This window comes from Tiliqua scincoides, chromosome 3 (assembly GCF_035046505.1).
Source record: "Tiliqua scincoides isolate rTilSci1 chromosome 3, rTilSci1.hap2, whole genome shotgun sequence".
Taxonomy (NCBI): Eukaryota; Metazoa; Chordata; class Lepidosauria; order Squamata; family Scincidae; genus Tiliqua; species Tiliqua scincoides.
Genome location: NC_089823.1, coordinates 153,007,563 through 153,026,353, shown reverse-complemented (window position 1 = coordinate 153,026,353; position 18,791 = coordinate 153,007,563). Strand labels below are relative to the sequence as shown.

The 18,791-nt window shown below is 42.6% G+C and overlaps 1 protein-coding gene across 1 annotated transcript in view; it reads left to right on the top strand.

Moving 5' to 3' along the window:
• Positions 1-8,472, top strand: part of SLC29A3 (solute carrier family 29 member 3) — a 41,464-nt gene extending 32,992 nt beyond the window's left edge. The window contains exons 5-6 of the mRNA XM_066620422.1: positions 1,155-1,317; positions 4,433-8,472. Coding sequence (XP_066476519.1) covers positions 1,155-1,317; positions 4,433-5,108 — 839 coding nt within the window. The 3' untranslated portion in view covers positions 5,109-8,472. The remainder of the gene's footprint in view (positions 1-1,154; positions 1,318-4,432) is intronic.
• The last annotated feature ends 10,319 nt before the right edge of the window (positions 8,473-18,791 follow it).

The following is an 18,791-nucleotide window of genomic DNA, read 5'->3' as shown; positions in this document are numbered from 1 at the left end:
GTTATTAGGGGTTGACCCATTCTGGAGACCTTCACAGTCTCTGTTGGAAACCGCATGCCATTTACAGGATGCTGGATTGTAAGTTTATTTTATTTTTAGTGCAGAGATGGAAAGCCACCCTGTGTATGTGCAGGCCATTATGTGGAGGAGCTCTCTGGCAACAGAGATGGAAGGGCAGATGGCTTAACCTACAAGGCCACCGCAGTACCACTTCCCAGCATTTCTGCCTGTGTCTTTTGTTCTCTCCTCACCTATAACAATTGTTTAAACCTTTTGCATTTTGGAGTTATGAGAGCTACAGTCCTGAAAAAATTTAAACCCCCTGAGCATAGTGAAAGATGCTTCTGGGTAAATAAACTAAGAACTGTACTGTTGGTGACCATTTTCCTGTAAAAATGGATCATGTGAAGTCATCCTTACTTAACCATTTCAAATAGTTGGGATTCTCAGGATTCTAGCCGGAGTCTGATTTCTTCACAGAATTCCTGCAAAGACTACGTGAGATAAATATCACTTTTTCCAAAGAATAGCTTCCCTAAACTGCTACCTCGAAAACCGCTTTCAAATTCCTCCAAATTACAAAATTGCTTTCCATGTAGCTCCCCTCCCCCTTTCCATCCTGATAAGCCCCAGGTCATTGATACCCATATCCAGGTGAGCACGTCTTTCTTCCTGATTCACTCTCCTACATGCACTTCTTGTTGGTCTCAGTGTCACGCTTGCATGTTATTGTTATTGCTCTGTTGCAGAAATGGTGTAATTTTCCAATCTGGGTACATATGTGTAGTTTTGTGAATAACAAAAAACTAACGACAAGACTCCACATGTGCAAAGGGAATGGGAAGGAAAGTGATAATGAGCACAAGCTAACAGGAACATGGTGGTAGAAAATGACAAAAGGCCAGCGGGCCATGAGCAGACCAGCCATCTAGCTATGCAGTATTGCAGTGTAGTGCAGCTGAAATGTGTTGAAATTTGAATGTTAGCTTCATTTTCGTTCGCTGTTCTTTCTATTTCAGTTCCAGCTTGTTGAATTTGACTTCAGAGCAGCACCTTAACCAAAGTGTCTGACTTTGGCTGATCCAGCATAGTCTAGGGCTAATTACACAGTTGATTGACTCTTCTTCTCCTCACCCCCTTCCCTTGCCATGTAGGTCAGGCCATGGGAGGAACAGTGAGTGCTGTAGCATCCATGGTGGATCTGGCGGCAGCTTCCAGCGTTACAGACAGTGCTCTGGCTTACTTCCTGACAGCAGACATCTTCATCATTCTGTGTATTGGGATGTACCTGATCCTCCCCAAATTGGAATATTCCAGGTAAATCCTGCTGGATCGCCAGGTCAGCCCTCAGCATGTACCTTAGTGGTTTACTTGTCTTGGTTTACCAAAATAGTTTACTTTTCTTTTTGCAGAGATCCGTTCCTGCTATATTTAGAGGGTATAATGCAGTGCATCTGTCACTTGGAAGTTCTGTTGCTTTTGTTTCTCTGGTTGTCTAGAATGGAACTTCCTGATTTACTCAAAACTCCAGACAGAATCTGTAGGATTTATCACAGTGTATGCTGATTTTTTTTTTCCTGAAAAGTTATTTTTGTATGGGTGGAAGAGTAGTGTAAAAAACCACACAAACAGCTCTGAAGTTGTTGAGACAGACCCTTCAATTGTGGCTACCATCAAAATAACGGGCAGCAAACATCCTGAGCTCTGTAGTGGAGTTCCCTAGATCTAGGACTCACACTGTTTCTGTTATCGTTCTTCAAGTTATTGTGGTTTTGTTTGCAGCTCACCATGACTTGCAGCTCTTGCTTAAGAGACCCAGGCCTCTCCCGATGTGGTTTTTGGCTGTAGATCATATTAAAAATAATGAGCTTGTGACCCATCATCTTTGAATTCCCTGATAACAGTTAGCTCATTCTTTCTGCACAGACAGTCTTGTGTAGTACAGGCTTCTTAGCAGGGTCCAGTCTGTGCCATATGTCCCTGTCCTACCTTGACAAAACCTCTCTTGCTGATCTCATCTCAGCTCCTCAGCTAATTGGTACCAAGGTAAGCAGGTGCATTGGGCCACCTTAAGTTAGTGTGGTGGGTAAGAGTGTTAGTTAGGAGATCCCTGGTTCAAATCTCATTTCAACTATGAACTCTGTAGAGAACCAATGACCATCTCTCAATCCCTCCCACCACCCAAACTCCAATAGGGAAACAATACTGTACCTTTAACATATTATTGTAAAGGTTATGATACCTACTGCAGCTGAGATCAAGTACAAGTAACTGAGTACAACAACTAATCACACATTCTTCTCTACCACCCCCTGCTTCCATTTGCCTCACTTCCCTCTATTGTTTTCCTTGCATCGAGATTGTAAGCAACTCCGGGCAGAGATTTGTCCTCTCTCTCTGTATAAAGTGCTCCATACACTGTTAGTGCTATATAAATAATTATTGAGAATAATGTATGTGAAGTGAATTAAGTGTCTTATAAATAAATGTCAAGAATTAAAAAGTCTTTAGTGACTTTAACTTTCATATGCAACTACTTGCTTCATCTGGTGCATCTCTTGAAGAAGGCTTGCATATGAGAGCTCAAGTCACACTGGCCAAAGAGTCTGAAAATTTACTGGTTTGCCCATTTGGCTGCTGCAAACAAACAGGGCAACTGACTTATCCAGGTTTGTGCCAGTAGTCTTGGTATAACAAAATATTAGAATAATAGTTGGTTTGTTCAGGTGCAAAATGGGGTTCGTGCTGGTGGCAAACTACAGTAAAATTCCAATAATCAGCATCATTAGGAGTTAGATAGTGCCATACTGTCAGAGTTACAAGACTATTGGGATGTGCATACCTAGGGCCCAATCCTATCCATCTTTCCAGTGCCGATGCAACTGCAATACAGCCCCAAGGTAAGGGGAACAAACGTTCCCTTACCTTGATGAGGCCTCCGTGACTGCCCTTCCCCACTGCAGGATGCAGCACCCACCTCATTGGCGTGGTTGCATCGGCACTGGAAAGTTGGATAGGATTGGACCCTTCATGTAATCATAGAATTGAAACAGCTGGAGAAAACATAAGCACTGACTTGCATCACACAATGCCAGTGGCAGACCGATCTGGTCCTGACCAGATTTGCATGACTCAGCTGCTTCCGCTGCTGCCTTGCTGCTTGTGCTTTGCAGAAGTTCAATCACTTCTGTGTTCATTTTGATGCTGGACTTTTGGGATCGCCACACTATTGGATGCTGGGTTATTAGAATTTTACTGTGTACCACTTCAAGAATAAATTGTCACCAAAGAGTAGCTGTTAATCATATTGGAAAAAGCATTAGAAACAACACTTGAAGGAGATGATTCAGTCAGAATTAAGCACTTTTAAACCTCATTGATTTCAGTTGGAGAGATTTAAACACCTTTTAACTGTCAGTAAAATCAGTAAACTGTAGCATGCTTAATTTTGGCTAGATTGTACCCAAACCATGTTTTGTTCTTTTAAATGTGTGTTTAAAAACGAATTAAGGAGGAGTTCACACATTACAGCTTTCTTATAAAAAGATGAAAGCAGGTAGATTGTACTGTGCAAACTATCCATAAGAGAGCTCCCTGAAAATGACATGATCAAAGAAGTTACCAAAACTGCTATTAGTTTTTTACTGAGTGTAGAAAATCTACACTCAGAGTATGTAAGTAGGTAGTCTTACAAAGTGGAGGTCAGCTTCTTTTTCCTTTTTAGGAAGTGACTGGTCATTTTAAATATTTTATCCAGAAAGCCCTAAAACCAGAACTCAGTATTTAGAATACTTGTTACGATGTGTACACCAGCTCTTTTTAAAGCAACAGTGTAACATTAGAGATGGTGATTTTGACTTTTGTCTTGATCCAGTATATCCCTTTATCAATTTTCTTCACTGCAGATTTTAGAAGTGGAGTGCTCTATGTATGTTTACCTGGTAGACTTATAGTAGCATTTTAAAATAACTGACAAGCTTTGTTGTTGTTTTTAAATCAGAAGCATCTCACACAGAAGATGTTGTATGTTCTGTTTCACAAGGACTATGGGTCAGTTCAGATACTTACTCAACTGTTGTTCTGCTCACAGTGGCCTGTCTGGTCCTTGTGGCCGAATCCTATGGGCTCTTTATGATGGTGGAACATGTTCCGCCATCATAAACGGCATGGCACTATCATCATAAGTGGTGCATTGTTGCTGAGTGTGTCAGAGCTGCCAGTGAAAGCAGCCAGTAGCGCCACATGCTTGCCACCAACAGACCAAGCCTGTGCCAGTGCTGGTAAAGTGGTGGTGGGGGCAAGCCGTGATGAAATGTCCTTGTAGAGCTGTTTGCCAGTGTTCTTCTTTTGGTTCCAGCCCCAGCTTTTCCATCTAGATTTTTGTTTGTTGGATAGTTTGTTTCTGATAGTAGTTTTTTCTGTCCTCTTTCAGGTACTATATTAGACGCCAACAGAGAATTGCACAGCCACCTAGGACCTTACCCACTGATTGCTTGGGAGAGGAGGATTTGGCAACAGGCAACACCAGCCTGTTTCCACCAGACAGGAACAATACAGGAAGCATTCCCCCTTTGGGGTCTATCCTGAAGAAGACCAGTATGTTGGGCTTCTGTGTTTTCTACACCTATTTCATTTCCATCATCATTTTCCCTGCGATCTCATCAAGTATAGAGTCTGTCAACAAGGACAGAGAGAGCGTGTGGACAAATAAGTACTTCACCCCCCTCACCTGTTTTCTTCTGTACAACTTTGCTGACTGGTGTGGACGGCAAATCACTGTCTGGATCCAGGTCCCTGGACCGAGGAGCAAGCTGTTGCCTGCTATGGTTCTGCTGAGAACGTTCTTCGTGCCACTCTTCATGCTTTGCAACTATCGGCCTCGAATGCACATTGCAAGGGTGATCTTTGCCCAGGATGTTTACCCTGTGATCTTCACATTACTCCTGGGGTTCAGCAATGGCTACCTGAGTACGTTGTCAATTATATATGGCCCAAAAGTGACACCAAAAGAACTGTCAGAGGCAGCAGGAGTATTGATGATGGTATTCTTGCAGCTGGGGTTGGCTTTGGGATCAGCCTTCTCAGTTCTTATGGTCCATCTCATATAGAAAGGGAGAGGTGGAGGTATTTGAGTCCGTTCACGGAACTTGATCCATTATGAAAAGACAAGACAAAAAAGTGCTAAAGACAACTGTTTTCTCTTCTAAGAGCTCTGTGTACTCCCGCCTGTAGCAGTGGGAGGAAAGCTTTGAAATGCATCACCCTGTTATGGGGTCAAATTCACAACCTTGTGATGCGTTGTGGAAGCTTCTTTTATCTGGCTGTGGGGTTCCACTTTTAGAAGATTTTCTAGTTGTAATATTTTGACTCTGTTTTTGAGTCAAAAGGACCTTCTTCACAGGGTTTTATGGCAGGGTTTTATGGTTTTATGCTCGGGGTACAAAGAAATTAAACCCCAATTCTAAATTATTTTATTGCACTTACAGCCCAATCCTATGGGCTCCTTCCACTGATGGAATAAGCATTTTGTCAGTGGAAGGCCTACTCCAGCTGCACTGTGGCACAGCAACAATGTGCACAGTACACCTTCTGCCACCAGTGAAATGGTGGCAACTGAGTGTGCAACCCACTAGCAGAGGAGGTGAGTTGGCACAGTGGGGGAGTGGAGGCTGTTGATAGAGGGGGTAGGATCAACCAGTGAGGGGGAGGATCAGGGTGGGGATTGTCATCACCAGGAGGCATACCAGGGGAGGGCAGGGGCATTTATCAGTGGAAACAGTGCTGTCAGTATCCTGTGCCATCAGCCTGGCCTCACCATGCCCCTTGGGTTCATTCAGACTTGTACCAGTAACGATATTGTTTACTTATCTGCCCATCATACCATGGTCCCTGGCCAGCCTGCTGGCTGCAGCAAAGGCTGCCTCAGCACTGCTGCACCCTGCAGGCTGACCTAAAATAGGATTGGGCTATTCGTCTGAGCTGCTAAAATATAAAAGCAATTGTTTTTATAACAACAAAAAACTGCATTGATCTAACCCTTTACAGAAGCTCCTCATAAATTCAAGTTTCCTAAACTGAGGATAAGACTGTATACTGTAAATAGATATTAGTTAGGAAGTAACTACTATTTTAAAAAAGGGAGGATATGGAACAATGCTTAATGAAAAGTGTGTGCCACTAAGCAATAAGATGCCCAAGTTCAATGTGTATTTCTGCCAAGTGCCTATGGGGAATTACAAAGTTGAGTGCCAAGAAGCCAGAATTAGTAGAAACTAAACTCTTCCTGTATTCGAACTTTATAATGCACAAGTGTCCTAAAACAGGGAAGGGTGTGAGATTTGTCCTATTATATCTGTCCAGGTATTTAGCCCTGGTTATTCATTGCCAGGTATCCCAAACACTGACTCTCTTTTGGAAATGCATCCAAAACACTACCTGTGTCCACATAAATCACTATTTCAAGGATCTTCTTATTTATTTTTTTTAAAAGCAAACTCAAACTGGCCAATCCTCAGGGTAAATGTAGAGGGGATTAGCCTGGAATGCCATTTTTGCTGCTGATGGTGGACTGTGAATGTGAATAACATCGTAGCGGGATGCTTAGTTGAGGGCAGAATTAGACCTTACAAATTCAGGGTGTATTTTCTCAGCAAGCAACTATGAGGGGGGAGAGTAGGTTGCTGGGGGGAGTCAGTAGGCAAGAGTAGGTTGTAGGGGGGGAGTCAATAAGCAAGAGAGGACATTTTACAAGTTCTACCCCTCCCGAAACTATTGTTAATAATTCCCGCCCACCTATTCCTGATAGGCTTTGGGAATAAGTCGGGTTGGGAGAGAATCAACCTATGGGACGTTTGCAGGGGAAATCAGTGGGCAAGGTTTAAATAAATACCCCTCCTTCATGCTTGCTTATTCTTTCCAGCAAGTATCCAGCCCAGGATTTGGAAATTTGTATTGATCTAGATAATGTATAGGTGTCTCTTCCTCCCCTCCATACACAACTCTATCTGCCTTTATGTACCCTTGAATTAAGCTAGCATTCTGTGTATTTTTGTATAAGGTACTGACACAGATATTGGAGAAGAAATATCGGAAAAAGCATAGGGGACTTTAAGTAAATACTTAAAACAAAAGAGGGTATCATAATGACTGGCACTCTTTTATTTGAGATACCAGCTGCTAAGTTCGTCACTTCAAATAAAATTAGATGGAGCGTGGCAGGGTGACTGACGCAACCATTTATTGCTCAAGCCTTTTATTTCTAATGAATAAGACACAAGGTCTTGCTGTCAACATCAAGGAATGTGACAACACCTCTTTACTGTGACTAAAATACCTCAGCAACAGACTGATTAAAATGGTTATCTTTGAATCTTATTATCATTAATCTTGTATCATCTGCATCTTTGGAACTGTGGACTTCATGAGTAGTGTTTATTTTTCTCAATTATTATTCATTGATATTGAGCGCTCACCCTGTGGTGATTCCAAAAGAAATCATTCTGGGTCTAGAGTGGCTGAACTACAAGTTTTATTCAGCTAACGGGATTGGATGGTGCTGAAGAATGGAATTTCTTTCCTCTCTGAAATCCAGGGTAATTGCTTGGGTAAACCAAAATATATAGTAAAGGAGGGCATTTTAGACTAGCAGATCGAACATCTTGTTTTGGAGGTCTTGTATTATCATTAATCATGGTGTAAAAATAACCATTATATGTTTGTTTAATTATAATGTGTTGATAGGAACAATGCAAACTGAAGTTACCAATTTGTATATCAGTCAAAAGGGGCCCCCAGAAGGTGATATCATATAATTTAATTGGCTTCTAAACTGTATCTAGTATTTAGATTTAAAGTACATAAAATTGGTCCACTTGAGTAGTATGCTTCCCTCCCTCCTTTTGGTAAAGGGTACTCATATGAAAGCAAAGGCACAATTTTTAAAACTTGCAATATATCTGGTGTAAGTGCTAGGGCTTCACTGTTCTATAGCTTCTTCACCCATGATGATTTCTTACATAAATCACAGGTAGAAAAAACCCTGTGCATGATGTATGTGCAGTGGACCATGTGACGACTATACAGCAATCTCCTGTATAGTGTGCATGTGATGAGGGGGATGTGTGTACTCATCACATGCAGTGGTGTATTTGCAGTCATGTTCATGTAGGAACCTACTGTGGTGATGAGACTCCTTCACCCTAACAAAAAGTCCCTTTAAGAGGGGTGTTGGCTTTGATGAGTTAGTTTGGGCATTCTCCATTTTAACTTCAGTAACTTGCACATCTATCAGAAAGGCTTAGCCTTGGATGTGTATTGAGTGGAACAGAAAGTCTGGCCCTTGTCTAGGTGAAACAAGGTAGGTAGGTGTTATTATTTTCTTTTCCCTCTGAGTGCAAGTACCTGTTTTTGGCCTATGTGACCTTTTCTCATTCCTCTTTTTTATCTTTCTTAATAAACTGTTATTTTTTACAATTTACTTGCCTGTTTCATTCTGACCAGAATAAGAGCTATCACCCCTCACAATTTCACAGGTTGATCAGGGGTAATGCTGCAAAGGGCAAGTATGGGTGCTAAGGAGTTAGCACTGGTGAGGCTAGTTGGCTTCCCAAATCACTCCTGTAGCAGTTGGCTTCTGCACTGAGAGAAACTTTTGGAAATTGGAATTATTCAAGAGAGAAGTAGGGTGTGGGTGGCTATCCTCTTTCTGGCCTTTTCCCTTCCAGGTGGACCTACTCCATTTTGATGGCTCTCCACAGTTTTTGAGTTACCTGAGGAAGTGTAGGAAGGTCAGGTGCATGAGATGTGCCTTGCTTCTTCCCCCTACTTTGCAAAGTGGACCACTAAAGGCATCCAGATTACCACACCTGTTTGTGCACTTGAAGCCAATGGAAAACAGATTGTAACATTGCTGGATATTAATTTTTTACATTTTAGGACAACTGTTGCAAAGACAACCTTGGTATATAAGCTGTTCTCTACAGGCAAAGCACTTAAGAGTGCAGTCTAATTGAGACCTTCTCCAATGCAAGCTCCATAGAAATGCATCCAAGTTATACAAAAGAGATTCTGGTGAAGTTTGCTATTGAAACATTGGTTCAGCTTGGGTGCTCCACTTCTGGGGGCTACGAAATACATTGCTGAGGCAGTGTTTGCAGCACAGTCGACCAATTGTCTGTTGTGGCTGAATTTAGGAGATGATTAAAAGATTTTTGTGGTTCAGTATTTAACACTTGACAGAATGCTAATTGAAAAAATAATGTGATCCCATTGTCAAAAACAGTCTTGTCCATCATGTACAAGAATGTGGTTTGTTGTGTTATGGGCAGAAGTATTTTTTTAAATCCCATATCACGTAGCTATCAACATTTTTTGCTTCTGCTGGTTTTTATTACTGGATGTAAAGAAGAGAATGGAACTAGCAGATACAGTGGTTTCCTAGACATGATTGACAGCAGTCACTGAAAATGGAGTTCCCCAAGTATGTGTTTGCTATTTACTTCAAGATCACTAGTAATGCGTACTTACAGCTTTATAGGTAATTTAGAAATAAATATAAAGCCCAAGGTGAGTAGGCATGCAGCTTTATGGTTTGTGATATGCCATTGTGTAAGCTCTGGACATAGTGAGTGAGTGCTTGTTCCATTAGGAAATCCTTCGGTCTTTGCTGGATGGATTTATGACCTAGGCTGACTGGATGTGATTAGTCTCACACCTCTGATTTGCTTTTCCATTTGGAAAACAGCACAGATAAAAGGGTTTGGAAAATACCCTGGGCTGATCCATTCTGGAATGAGCTGTGTGTGTACATAAAAACTAGCCCAAAGTATATTTCAGAGTATATTTCTTGCAGGAGTTTTCTTTATTTTAGAATTCTGATATAGCTGCAATCAAGTGCCTACAAAGTGCAGTTCATGTCTAATTTGGTAAATGAAATTGTCAAATACCGTTAACGTACAGATACCTCTGCATGCAGCACAAGGCCTCAGTAGGACTGGGGCTTCAGTTTGTTGAGAGACTGATAGCATAATTCTATATAAGTTTGCTCCCATTTTGTTCAATAGAGCTTACACCCAGGTAAGTGTTCTTAGGACTGCAGCCTTAGGCTCTCACTTAAAATACCTGTTTTGCCAGGCCTTTTTTGAATTTTTTGAGCTTGATCCTGCCTAGGTTCTATATACTGTGATGTATGTTACAAATTGTCTTATGATCACGTAATCAGTTTATTTGGTAACTTACAATATAATTTTGTGTTTAATTATTGGTTGTAATCTGCTTTGAGTGTCTCAGGGCAGAAAAAAAGTGTATAAATCTAACATTTTAAAAAATTAAGTCCATAAACTCAGGCTCCAAGGGGATGGTTTGGGACCCAGCAGTGTTTTGCTGAAGATTGATTGGATTGCCAAACCTCTACCAGTATCCTGTCACATGCTTGGCCCCTTTCCATGATGTTGGAGAGTCCAGTAGAGACTTCTGCACACATGTGGTTTGTGTTTAATATAGCTCATACAGTGAGTTTGAGATACAGAGTAGCACTACTCTCTCTCTCTCTCTCTCTCTCTCTCTCTCTCTCTCTCTCTCTCTCTCTCTCTCTCTCGTTGGAACTCAAGTGTGTTTCTATGTTAACTTGACAGACAGGGACTGCATTGGAAAGAGTCTTGTTGGTTATAGTAAATGGTGCTTCACTGGATGCCTCATTTTATAATACAAATCTTCTGCACCTCCAATTCCTACAGATACCTGTCTCTGTAGGACACTCTTGACAGCTGTTATGAATTGTGTGTGTGTTTACTGGAGTACTGAGAAAGGGAAAAATAACACATAAAACAGGGCATTTAGTATTGCACACAATTAAAGTAATCTGGCCATGTATTTGCATTGATTGCTTTGATCTTATCATGTATTTGAAGTTATTACTTGCCTGCCTATTTAGTTATAAAATGTCTTAAAACACTAAGTGCTTGTCACAAAATGTCTATATTTTATGTATATATCTTTTGTCTATATGTTCATGTGAGATCCAGTTTAAAACTCAGTAATCCCAACCTCTGTGTTTCAGAGCTGGGATGCAAATTACAAAAGCTGTTAGACAGCATGAGTGGAGAGGAAATGTAGATTAGGAAGCGGTTGAGACCAGTAAAAATGGTTCAATCAGTTTCAAGGAGACTGACCAGAGTGGTCAGGTGGCTGGCACTCCTCCAGTCAGAGAGCAGGATGACATCCTTCCAGATCAGGGGCCTCCAAACCCCAGCCCGGGGTCGCCTGAAAGCCTCTGGCCCACTCAGCTGAACATGACCAGAACTGTGCTCTGATTGTGTCTGGAGGGTGTTCTGAGGGCCAGAGAGGTTGAATGAATGAGCCCATTCATTCATTTATTCACTCATCTAAGTTCCATCTCTAATTTATTTATTTAAATTTTATATTTAAATTTTTTTTCCGGCCCTCCACACCATGCCAGATATTTGATGCAGCCCTCTAGCCAAAAAGTTTGGAGACCCCTGTTCCAGATGAACAATAAATTCCCAAGCAGGCAGAAGTTCCCTCTCTTCTTCCTCCTCCAGTTATCCAGGCTCCAGCAGGGAGTTCCAGACAAGGAAGAGCTACTAGCCACCTTGGGAAATGCAAGGGTTGACATCCAGGTACAAAGCAAGGAATCAGTATTAGTGAGAATATGTTGATTTTGTCTTATCTTCTCTGTGCTGTATAAGCTCATTCAAAACTCCCAGGAAGCTAGCTCTGAGTTAACATGTGTGAGATTCCACAGGGTCTCAATGCCATCTGCAGATCATTTATATTACTGCATCCCACAGTCTTGACTGCAGGTTAAATTGACCCCTCCCCCTTTTTGCTAATGTCAATTCAGTATTGTTCTAGGAGGGAGTTCTGCCCAGGGAGCCCCTCTGGCTAGCCTGATCTCCTGGGCAGGTGGCAGAAGATTCAAACTACCAAGGCCTTTTCCTGGTAAGTTGCATGTCCAAACAAGGTAAAGGGAGGGGGATGAGAAGGGAATGAGCATGCTACACTTAGGCACTACTGCCCTGGATCAGCATGTAGTTGCTGGTGGTCCCTCTCTGGACCCTGACAGATAGTGACCAGGGGAAAGGATGTGTACAGCAGCAAATGAATTCTATTACTTGTGATACGGAGCACTTGTTTTTCCAACTGCCTCTCTCTTCCCACAGTGTATCTTTAGGTAAAAGACTGCTAAAAGCAAGACTGTGTATTCTGTGCCCAAAAAAAGGCAAACTTGAACCAAGTAAATCTGATTGACGCAACCTGTGCACAGTTGTCTATCATTTACAGCAAGTTCTTATACAGATGACTGGTCTCTACATCCAGCCACTGGAAAGCCTACTCAGGTATGGCCTTCCTGCCAGTTTTTAAGATGCTGCTAGGTGTCAACCACATGCTATTAGTCTAACTTAGCTGTATAGGCTAGAAACAGTAACAATTTGGAGATTCCTGGCATGCTGGCTTTGGTGCCCTGTACTCAAGATGATGTGGTGCAACTGCAGAATGTAGAACTGTGTCTAGTGTTGTCAGCATAAGGCATCCTTGGGCTGCTGCAAAAGGCCCAGCACCCTGAGAGGTCCAATGTTAACAACTGTCTATGTCCCTTGGGAGAACTGAGCTCAGCCAGTAACAGAGGGCTGCTGGTTGGATTGGCCCCTTACCCAGTGGACATGGTCTTCTTTCACTCTCTGTTAAAAGCATAGGATCTATGTCTGAAAATTGTGGAGGGATTGGAACTTAGAGGGTGCTTCCCTAACAGTTCAATCAAAAATGCACTCAAAGGATGAGAATGTAGTGGTGGAGAATGATTAGTGACAGACAGCTTGAACTAAACTGCATGCTCTATTATGATGAGGCTGCAAAAGAGATAGATGTTAGAATATATTTCCTATAACAGCTGGAAGGTAACTATTCCCAAACACTGAACTGGTGGGTCAAGTCTGACCCTTTATGGCAGTGGTCCCCAAACTTTCTGCTGCCACAATGCCCAAACCTGTGCTGGTGTGGAGCTTGGAACCTAGAAGTAAGTGGCGGTGACACATGACGCAATGACGTCATTGCCTGTTACTTCTGGGTCAGAGACCATGGAGCAATGCTGAAAATGGTAATGAGAGGCTCAGAGTTTGCCCTTCCAGTAGCTAAATGTCTTACCGCTGTTTTCAGCATCACACTGGGTACTTGCTGCTTGACACCCCTGCATGGTTGCTGCACTGCCCCTAGGAGCTGTGCCTCACAGGTTGGGAACCACTGTTTTAGGAGAATAAGATAAACAAGATGAAGAAAAAGCTCCTTTCTAGAAATTAGAGGAAGCTCCTTCCAATGGTTAAAAGGTGAATCTTTAAGCAAGGTGATGAGCTTCCTTCTCAGATTATACACAGATGCTGGTTGCACATTCTAGACTAAGTTTTTACAGCTGGCTAATATAGCTTTTAGGAATAATGTTCCCTCGAATAAGTAGCAGAGGCACACTTGAATATTCAGAGGCTTATTATTTTCTCTCTATCTTACATTAATATAGTGAAAACTGTGTAGCTTAACACATTTGCAACAGTTTATTAGAATGAGTAGTTAGTAGAAATACAATAACATACCATTCTGAGCCCAAAGCACAAGCTGCATATAACAGAACAGAAAAAGGCAATCAGGTGCAAAGGAGGTCAGGGTTCCTGTACCTTTGAAGGGATGGAAATTGGAGAGGTGCAGTTTTTCTCATCTCTGCATTATACAGCCACAGTTCCCAACCTTTCCTCTGTGTATTTATCAAACAGTGGTTCCCAAACAGTGTGTTGCTGCACCTTCAAAGGGGTGCCATAGTTTGTCCCCAGTAGCCTCTTCTTACTGGCTTCCCCAAGTGCTGCCATCTTGAATCACACAAGCACTCACGCAATTCAAGATGGTGGCACCTGAGAAAGTGCCTTTGCAGGAGAGCTGGGCAATTGTGCTGCCGCAACAGGGCATCATGACTGCAGGGTACTGTGACCACAATAAGTTTGGGAGCCACTGCTGTACAGCAGTGTCAAACTGTGGGTCAGGACCCACTAGGTGGGTCACGAGCCACTTTCAGGTGGGTCCCCATTCAATTTCAGGTGGGTCACTTCCGGACATGACGTCACTTGTGGTGGGTCCTGACAGATTCTCATTGTAAAAAGTGGGACCCGGTGCTAAAAGTTTGAGAACCACTGAGGATACCAGAACCTTGTTGCCCTTTCCTCCTGGTCTCACAAAAGTGAGTGAGAGTTAAAAGGTCTTACAAATAAACTGCTGGGAGAAAAAGGAGAGTCCACAGGCTATTACAGGAAATGAGCACAAATATTTGATATGCACTTATTTCTCTCCCTTAACCTGTTTTCTGCCCAGTCCGCAGGTGAATATATTTTATCCCTGTTGCGTATATGCAACATTGGACAGAAACGGCATAAAATACCAAGGTGTGGAGTTGAAGATGGCTCCAAACCTTTAAAAAAAAAAATTAAGTATCATTTTTCCTGCACTGAGATGCAACACAGAATTAAATCCTGTATTTTGCTTTATTTTACCATAAGTATTTCAGACAGCATTATGCCAGAATCCAGAAACAGTGGCATAAATTTCCTTGTCACCCCCTCCCCATTTTTCCTCACTTTCTCTGTATGCTGTCAGTGATGGCACACCTAACAAATTATTCATACTAGGAATAGTTAATTACAATCAAATCTGACCTACAGTTTTTATACTGCATACAGTGTTGAAAGAGAACTACTGTTGACCAGTTTCAGAGAGTCATCAAAACTCGGATCATCAGGATCCTAGGACGCTAATGAGTTGGAAGGCACTATGTGTGCATGCACTATTCTCCAGAATCACCTGTCCCTTCCTTGGCATGACATCCTATGCAGTGAGGACAGCACGCAGTGAGGAGAGCAGGCAGGCAGTTCCTCCCCTTCCCATTCTAGCATGCTCCCAAAGGTGGTAGTTTCTGCTACCCCTGGGAGGATCCTGGCCATAAATGTCTGCTGAACACTTTTCTCTCCCTTCCCCAGAGGCGAACGGGGATTCTCCCACTAACCCTAGAGCAGAGGTTCCCAAAGTGTGTGCTGTGGCACACTTTGGCACATAAGGGTCCCATGTGGCCTCTTCCAGCTCACCAGACTGACATAGCTGAACCAGACAAACATATATTAGCTTTTGAGGCAGCCATGACTTCTGCAGCAGCCAAAGAAGAGGTGGGAATGCAAGGCCCTTCAGGGCTCATGAGCCCTTGGCATGTGCCCAGATAGGCTCACCCTCTGAAGCCAGCTCTGATTCAGATTATTATTGTTCTTATTAAAGATGATATACTGTTTTTCAACAAAAAAGCTCATAAAGTCATTCACAGAGAAAATCAAATACCTCAGACCAGTGGTTCTCAAACCTTTAGCACCAGGACCTGCTTTTTAGAATGAGAATCTGTCAGGACCCACCGGAAGTGATCTCATGACCGGAAGTGACATCAACAAGCAGGCAATTTTTTTTTTAACAATTCTAGGCTGCAATCCTACCCACACTTACCCAGGAGTAAGTCCCATTTACTATTATTGTTAAAAGCATATACACAGTAGCCTATTAAAAGTACAGATCTGTAACATTTCCTGAAAGGCAGTCACATACCACGGTAGCATCATATTAAAAATAAAATACTGAAATGACTGGGAACCCACCTGAAATTGGCTTGTGATCCACCAAGTGGGTCCCACCTCACAATTTGAAAAACACTGCCTTAGACCAGGGGTGCCCAAGCCCCGGTCCTAGGGCCACTTGCAGCCCTTGAGGCCTCTCAATGCGGCCCTCAGGGAGCCCCCAGTCTCCAATGAGCCTCTGGCCCTCCAGAGATTTGTTGGAGCCCACACTGGCCCGACGCAACTGCTCTCAGTGTGAGGGCGATTGTTTGACCTCTCGTGTGAACTGTGGGATGAGGGCTTCCTCCACTGCTTGCTGTTTCACGTCTGTGATGCAGTAGCAGCAGCAAAGGAAAGGCCAGCCTTGCTTTGTGCAAGACCTTTTATAGGCCTTGAGCTATTGCAAGACCTTCATTCATTCATATAAGTTCGTCTTTAATATATTCATTTATGTAATCTTATGCAAATTTATTCAAATTTTAAATGTAAATTCTTTTTTCCCCAGGCCCCAGTGTCAGAGAGATGATGTGGCCCTCCTGCCAAAGACTTTGGGCACCCCTGCCTTAGACCATCAAATATTCATTAGTGATACTGATGGCAAAATCAGCATATTTTAAAGCACAGTAGGCATATCTACATAAAATTGAGCAGTTTTAATGCTCTCTGACTGAAATAATTGGGACTTCAAAGAGTGCTCAACTCTCCCACTGAAATCCCACTGTTTTAAACATGGTTAACTATGCTGAGATCATCCCCCATTTTTATAAATTATCTGCAAAACTTTCATGAGTGTAAGCCCCACTGAACATAGCGGGATTCATTTCTGAGTAAACATGTATATAGGATTGGAATATCTAATCTCCCTTTTGTTTTATAAGCACAGGGGAATTGGTCCATGGCACACTGTCATGGAACATGCCTGACACTCTCAAAAACAAGCCTCTTCTCCTGAAGCACCCTCAACGGCATATGGTAGTCAGGATATCTAAATTCTTGCAGGCCTGGCTTGGAAGCTCATCACTGCCTTGGTCTCTGATGGTGCCAAGACTCTTGCAGCACTTGACCACTATGAAATCCACTAATTCAACATGCCTATCAATGTAATGCCTGCAAGTGTTTTTCAGAGCAAGCCCCCAAGCTGCAGCTTCCAGGACTGAAGCCAACAGACTTGTGAAGGGCTTGATTACTGCAATGAAAAATCCTCCTCATCTCATGTGTGTGACCATTGCCTCTTCAGAATAATTAGAACACTGTTCGCACAGTAGAGCAGCATGATAAATACTTCCACTGGGAATGTTTTAAAGCCTGAATAGTTACTTGCAGTGGGTTTAATGAATTTGGTCACAATACATCTCCTATTTATGACATTTTTATCCCACCCTCTGTCCATGTAGTTCAGGACAGTGGATCACCTGTTGCCATCTTCTCCATTTTATTCTCACAATACCCATGTGAGGTAAGTTAGGCTAAGAGGTTGTAGGCATAATCCAATGCATACCTTCTACTCAGAAGTAAGTCTCACTGATGGATCTTACTCCCAGGTGGGTGTCTATAGGATTGCAGCCTATTACTAGCTCAAGATGACCCAGTGAGATTTGTAGCCAAGTGAACCCTAGTTTCCTGGTCTAACACCCTGACAACATAAAAGCCACCTGCAGTATTAGATGGAAGGCCTATCTACCCTGTTTCTCACAATTGTCAACTAGATTCCTCTGGGAAGCCTAAAAGCAGGTCATGCAGGCAAATAGCTTTCTCCCACTGATGCTTTCCAGCAACTGGTTCTCAGATACACACATCCTCTGAACCTGGAGGTAGCATATTGTAACTGACAGCCATGACTGTTAGCCACCTCCATTGACTCTGTCTAACCTCCTTTTGAAGCCATCCAAGCTAGACTTTGTACACCACTTTGTAGCAGGACATTCCATACATTAATTGTGTGCTCTGTGAAGTTCTCCCTCTTCATCTGTCTCAAATCTCCTGCCAATCAGTTTCATTGGATGGCCCCAGGTTTGAGTATTATCAAAGGGAAAAAACCTCTCTAGCCACTTTCTCCACACCATGCAGAATTGTACAAACTTCTATCTTATTCCCCCTTCATCACCGTTGACTTGCACCTCAGCCAGAACAAGAGTGTATCTGTATATACCTAACCTAAGCTGGCACAGCATGTGACCCACCAAACCAAACATAACCACCAACCTGTTGCTGGTTGCTTCCCAATCTCCTGTTTTTGCAGTTCCTGTCCAACAATAACAATTGGAGATTTCTGAGCCTGTGGTAGCCCACCATATATGATACACAGCCCAATCCTATGCATGTCTACTCAGAAGTAAGTCCCATTAGAGTCAATGGGGCTTACTCCCAGGAAAGTGTGGATAGTATTGGGTTGTCAGTTATTTGTCCCAGGGCTATCACAAACCACAGGCAGATTATGTTAAGCATATCTCTCACTGAGTACAGTGGGACTTATTCCCATGTTAAGTGTGTATAGATCTGCAGCCAAAGTCTTGTAACTGTAGAGCAGCTTATTACCAACTGTGGTAGCAATAGAAAACATCTACCTGTACTCTGTATATGCTTACAAGAGCACTATGAGAGAAAATATATTCCGGTGGCTCCACAATATTTTGTTGCCTATCACCTTGGTGCAGGGCTATATGAGGGTATAATTTGCAGTAAGTAGCCCAGATGCAGAATCACCTTCTGTCTTCCTGGTCCTGTTTTCCTTTCCTCTGCTTTCACAGAATGATTTGCGCTACATTTACGTGAGGTTGATGAAAAGGCAAGCGAGGAAAATGAAGTCGGATGGATCGTTTCAAAGCAGCCCTGTTTACCATTCCAAAGAGGATCAAAATAGGAGGGGGAAAAATTGCCAACCAAGGGACATTTTGTTAGTCAGAGTTGGGTACTTTTCCCTTGATTTGTGTCTGTAATGTGAGGAGCAAGAGCCGCAGATGCATGCTGAATTCTGCAGGGAACATATGCATGCGTTTAAATCATTTACAGCTTTTTACGGGTGCAATTGTAAAGCACGTTTCCTTTTTGCATTTGTAATTAGGTTCCAAACAGATGGTGGAGGAGTGTAGCACCCGATTAGACAAGCTTTTGCTCTGCTGGACTACACTGAAAAGCTAACCAAGCTTT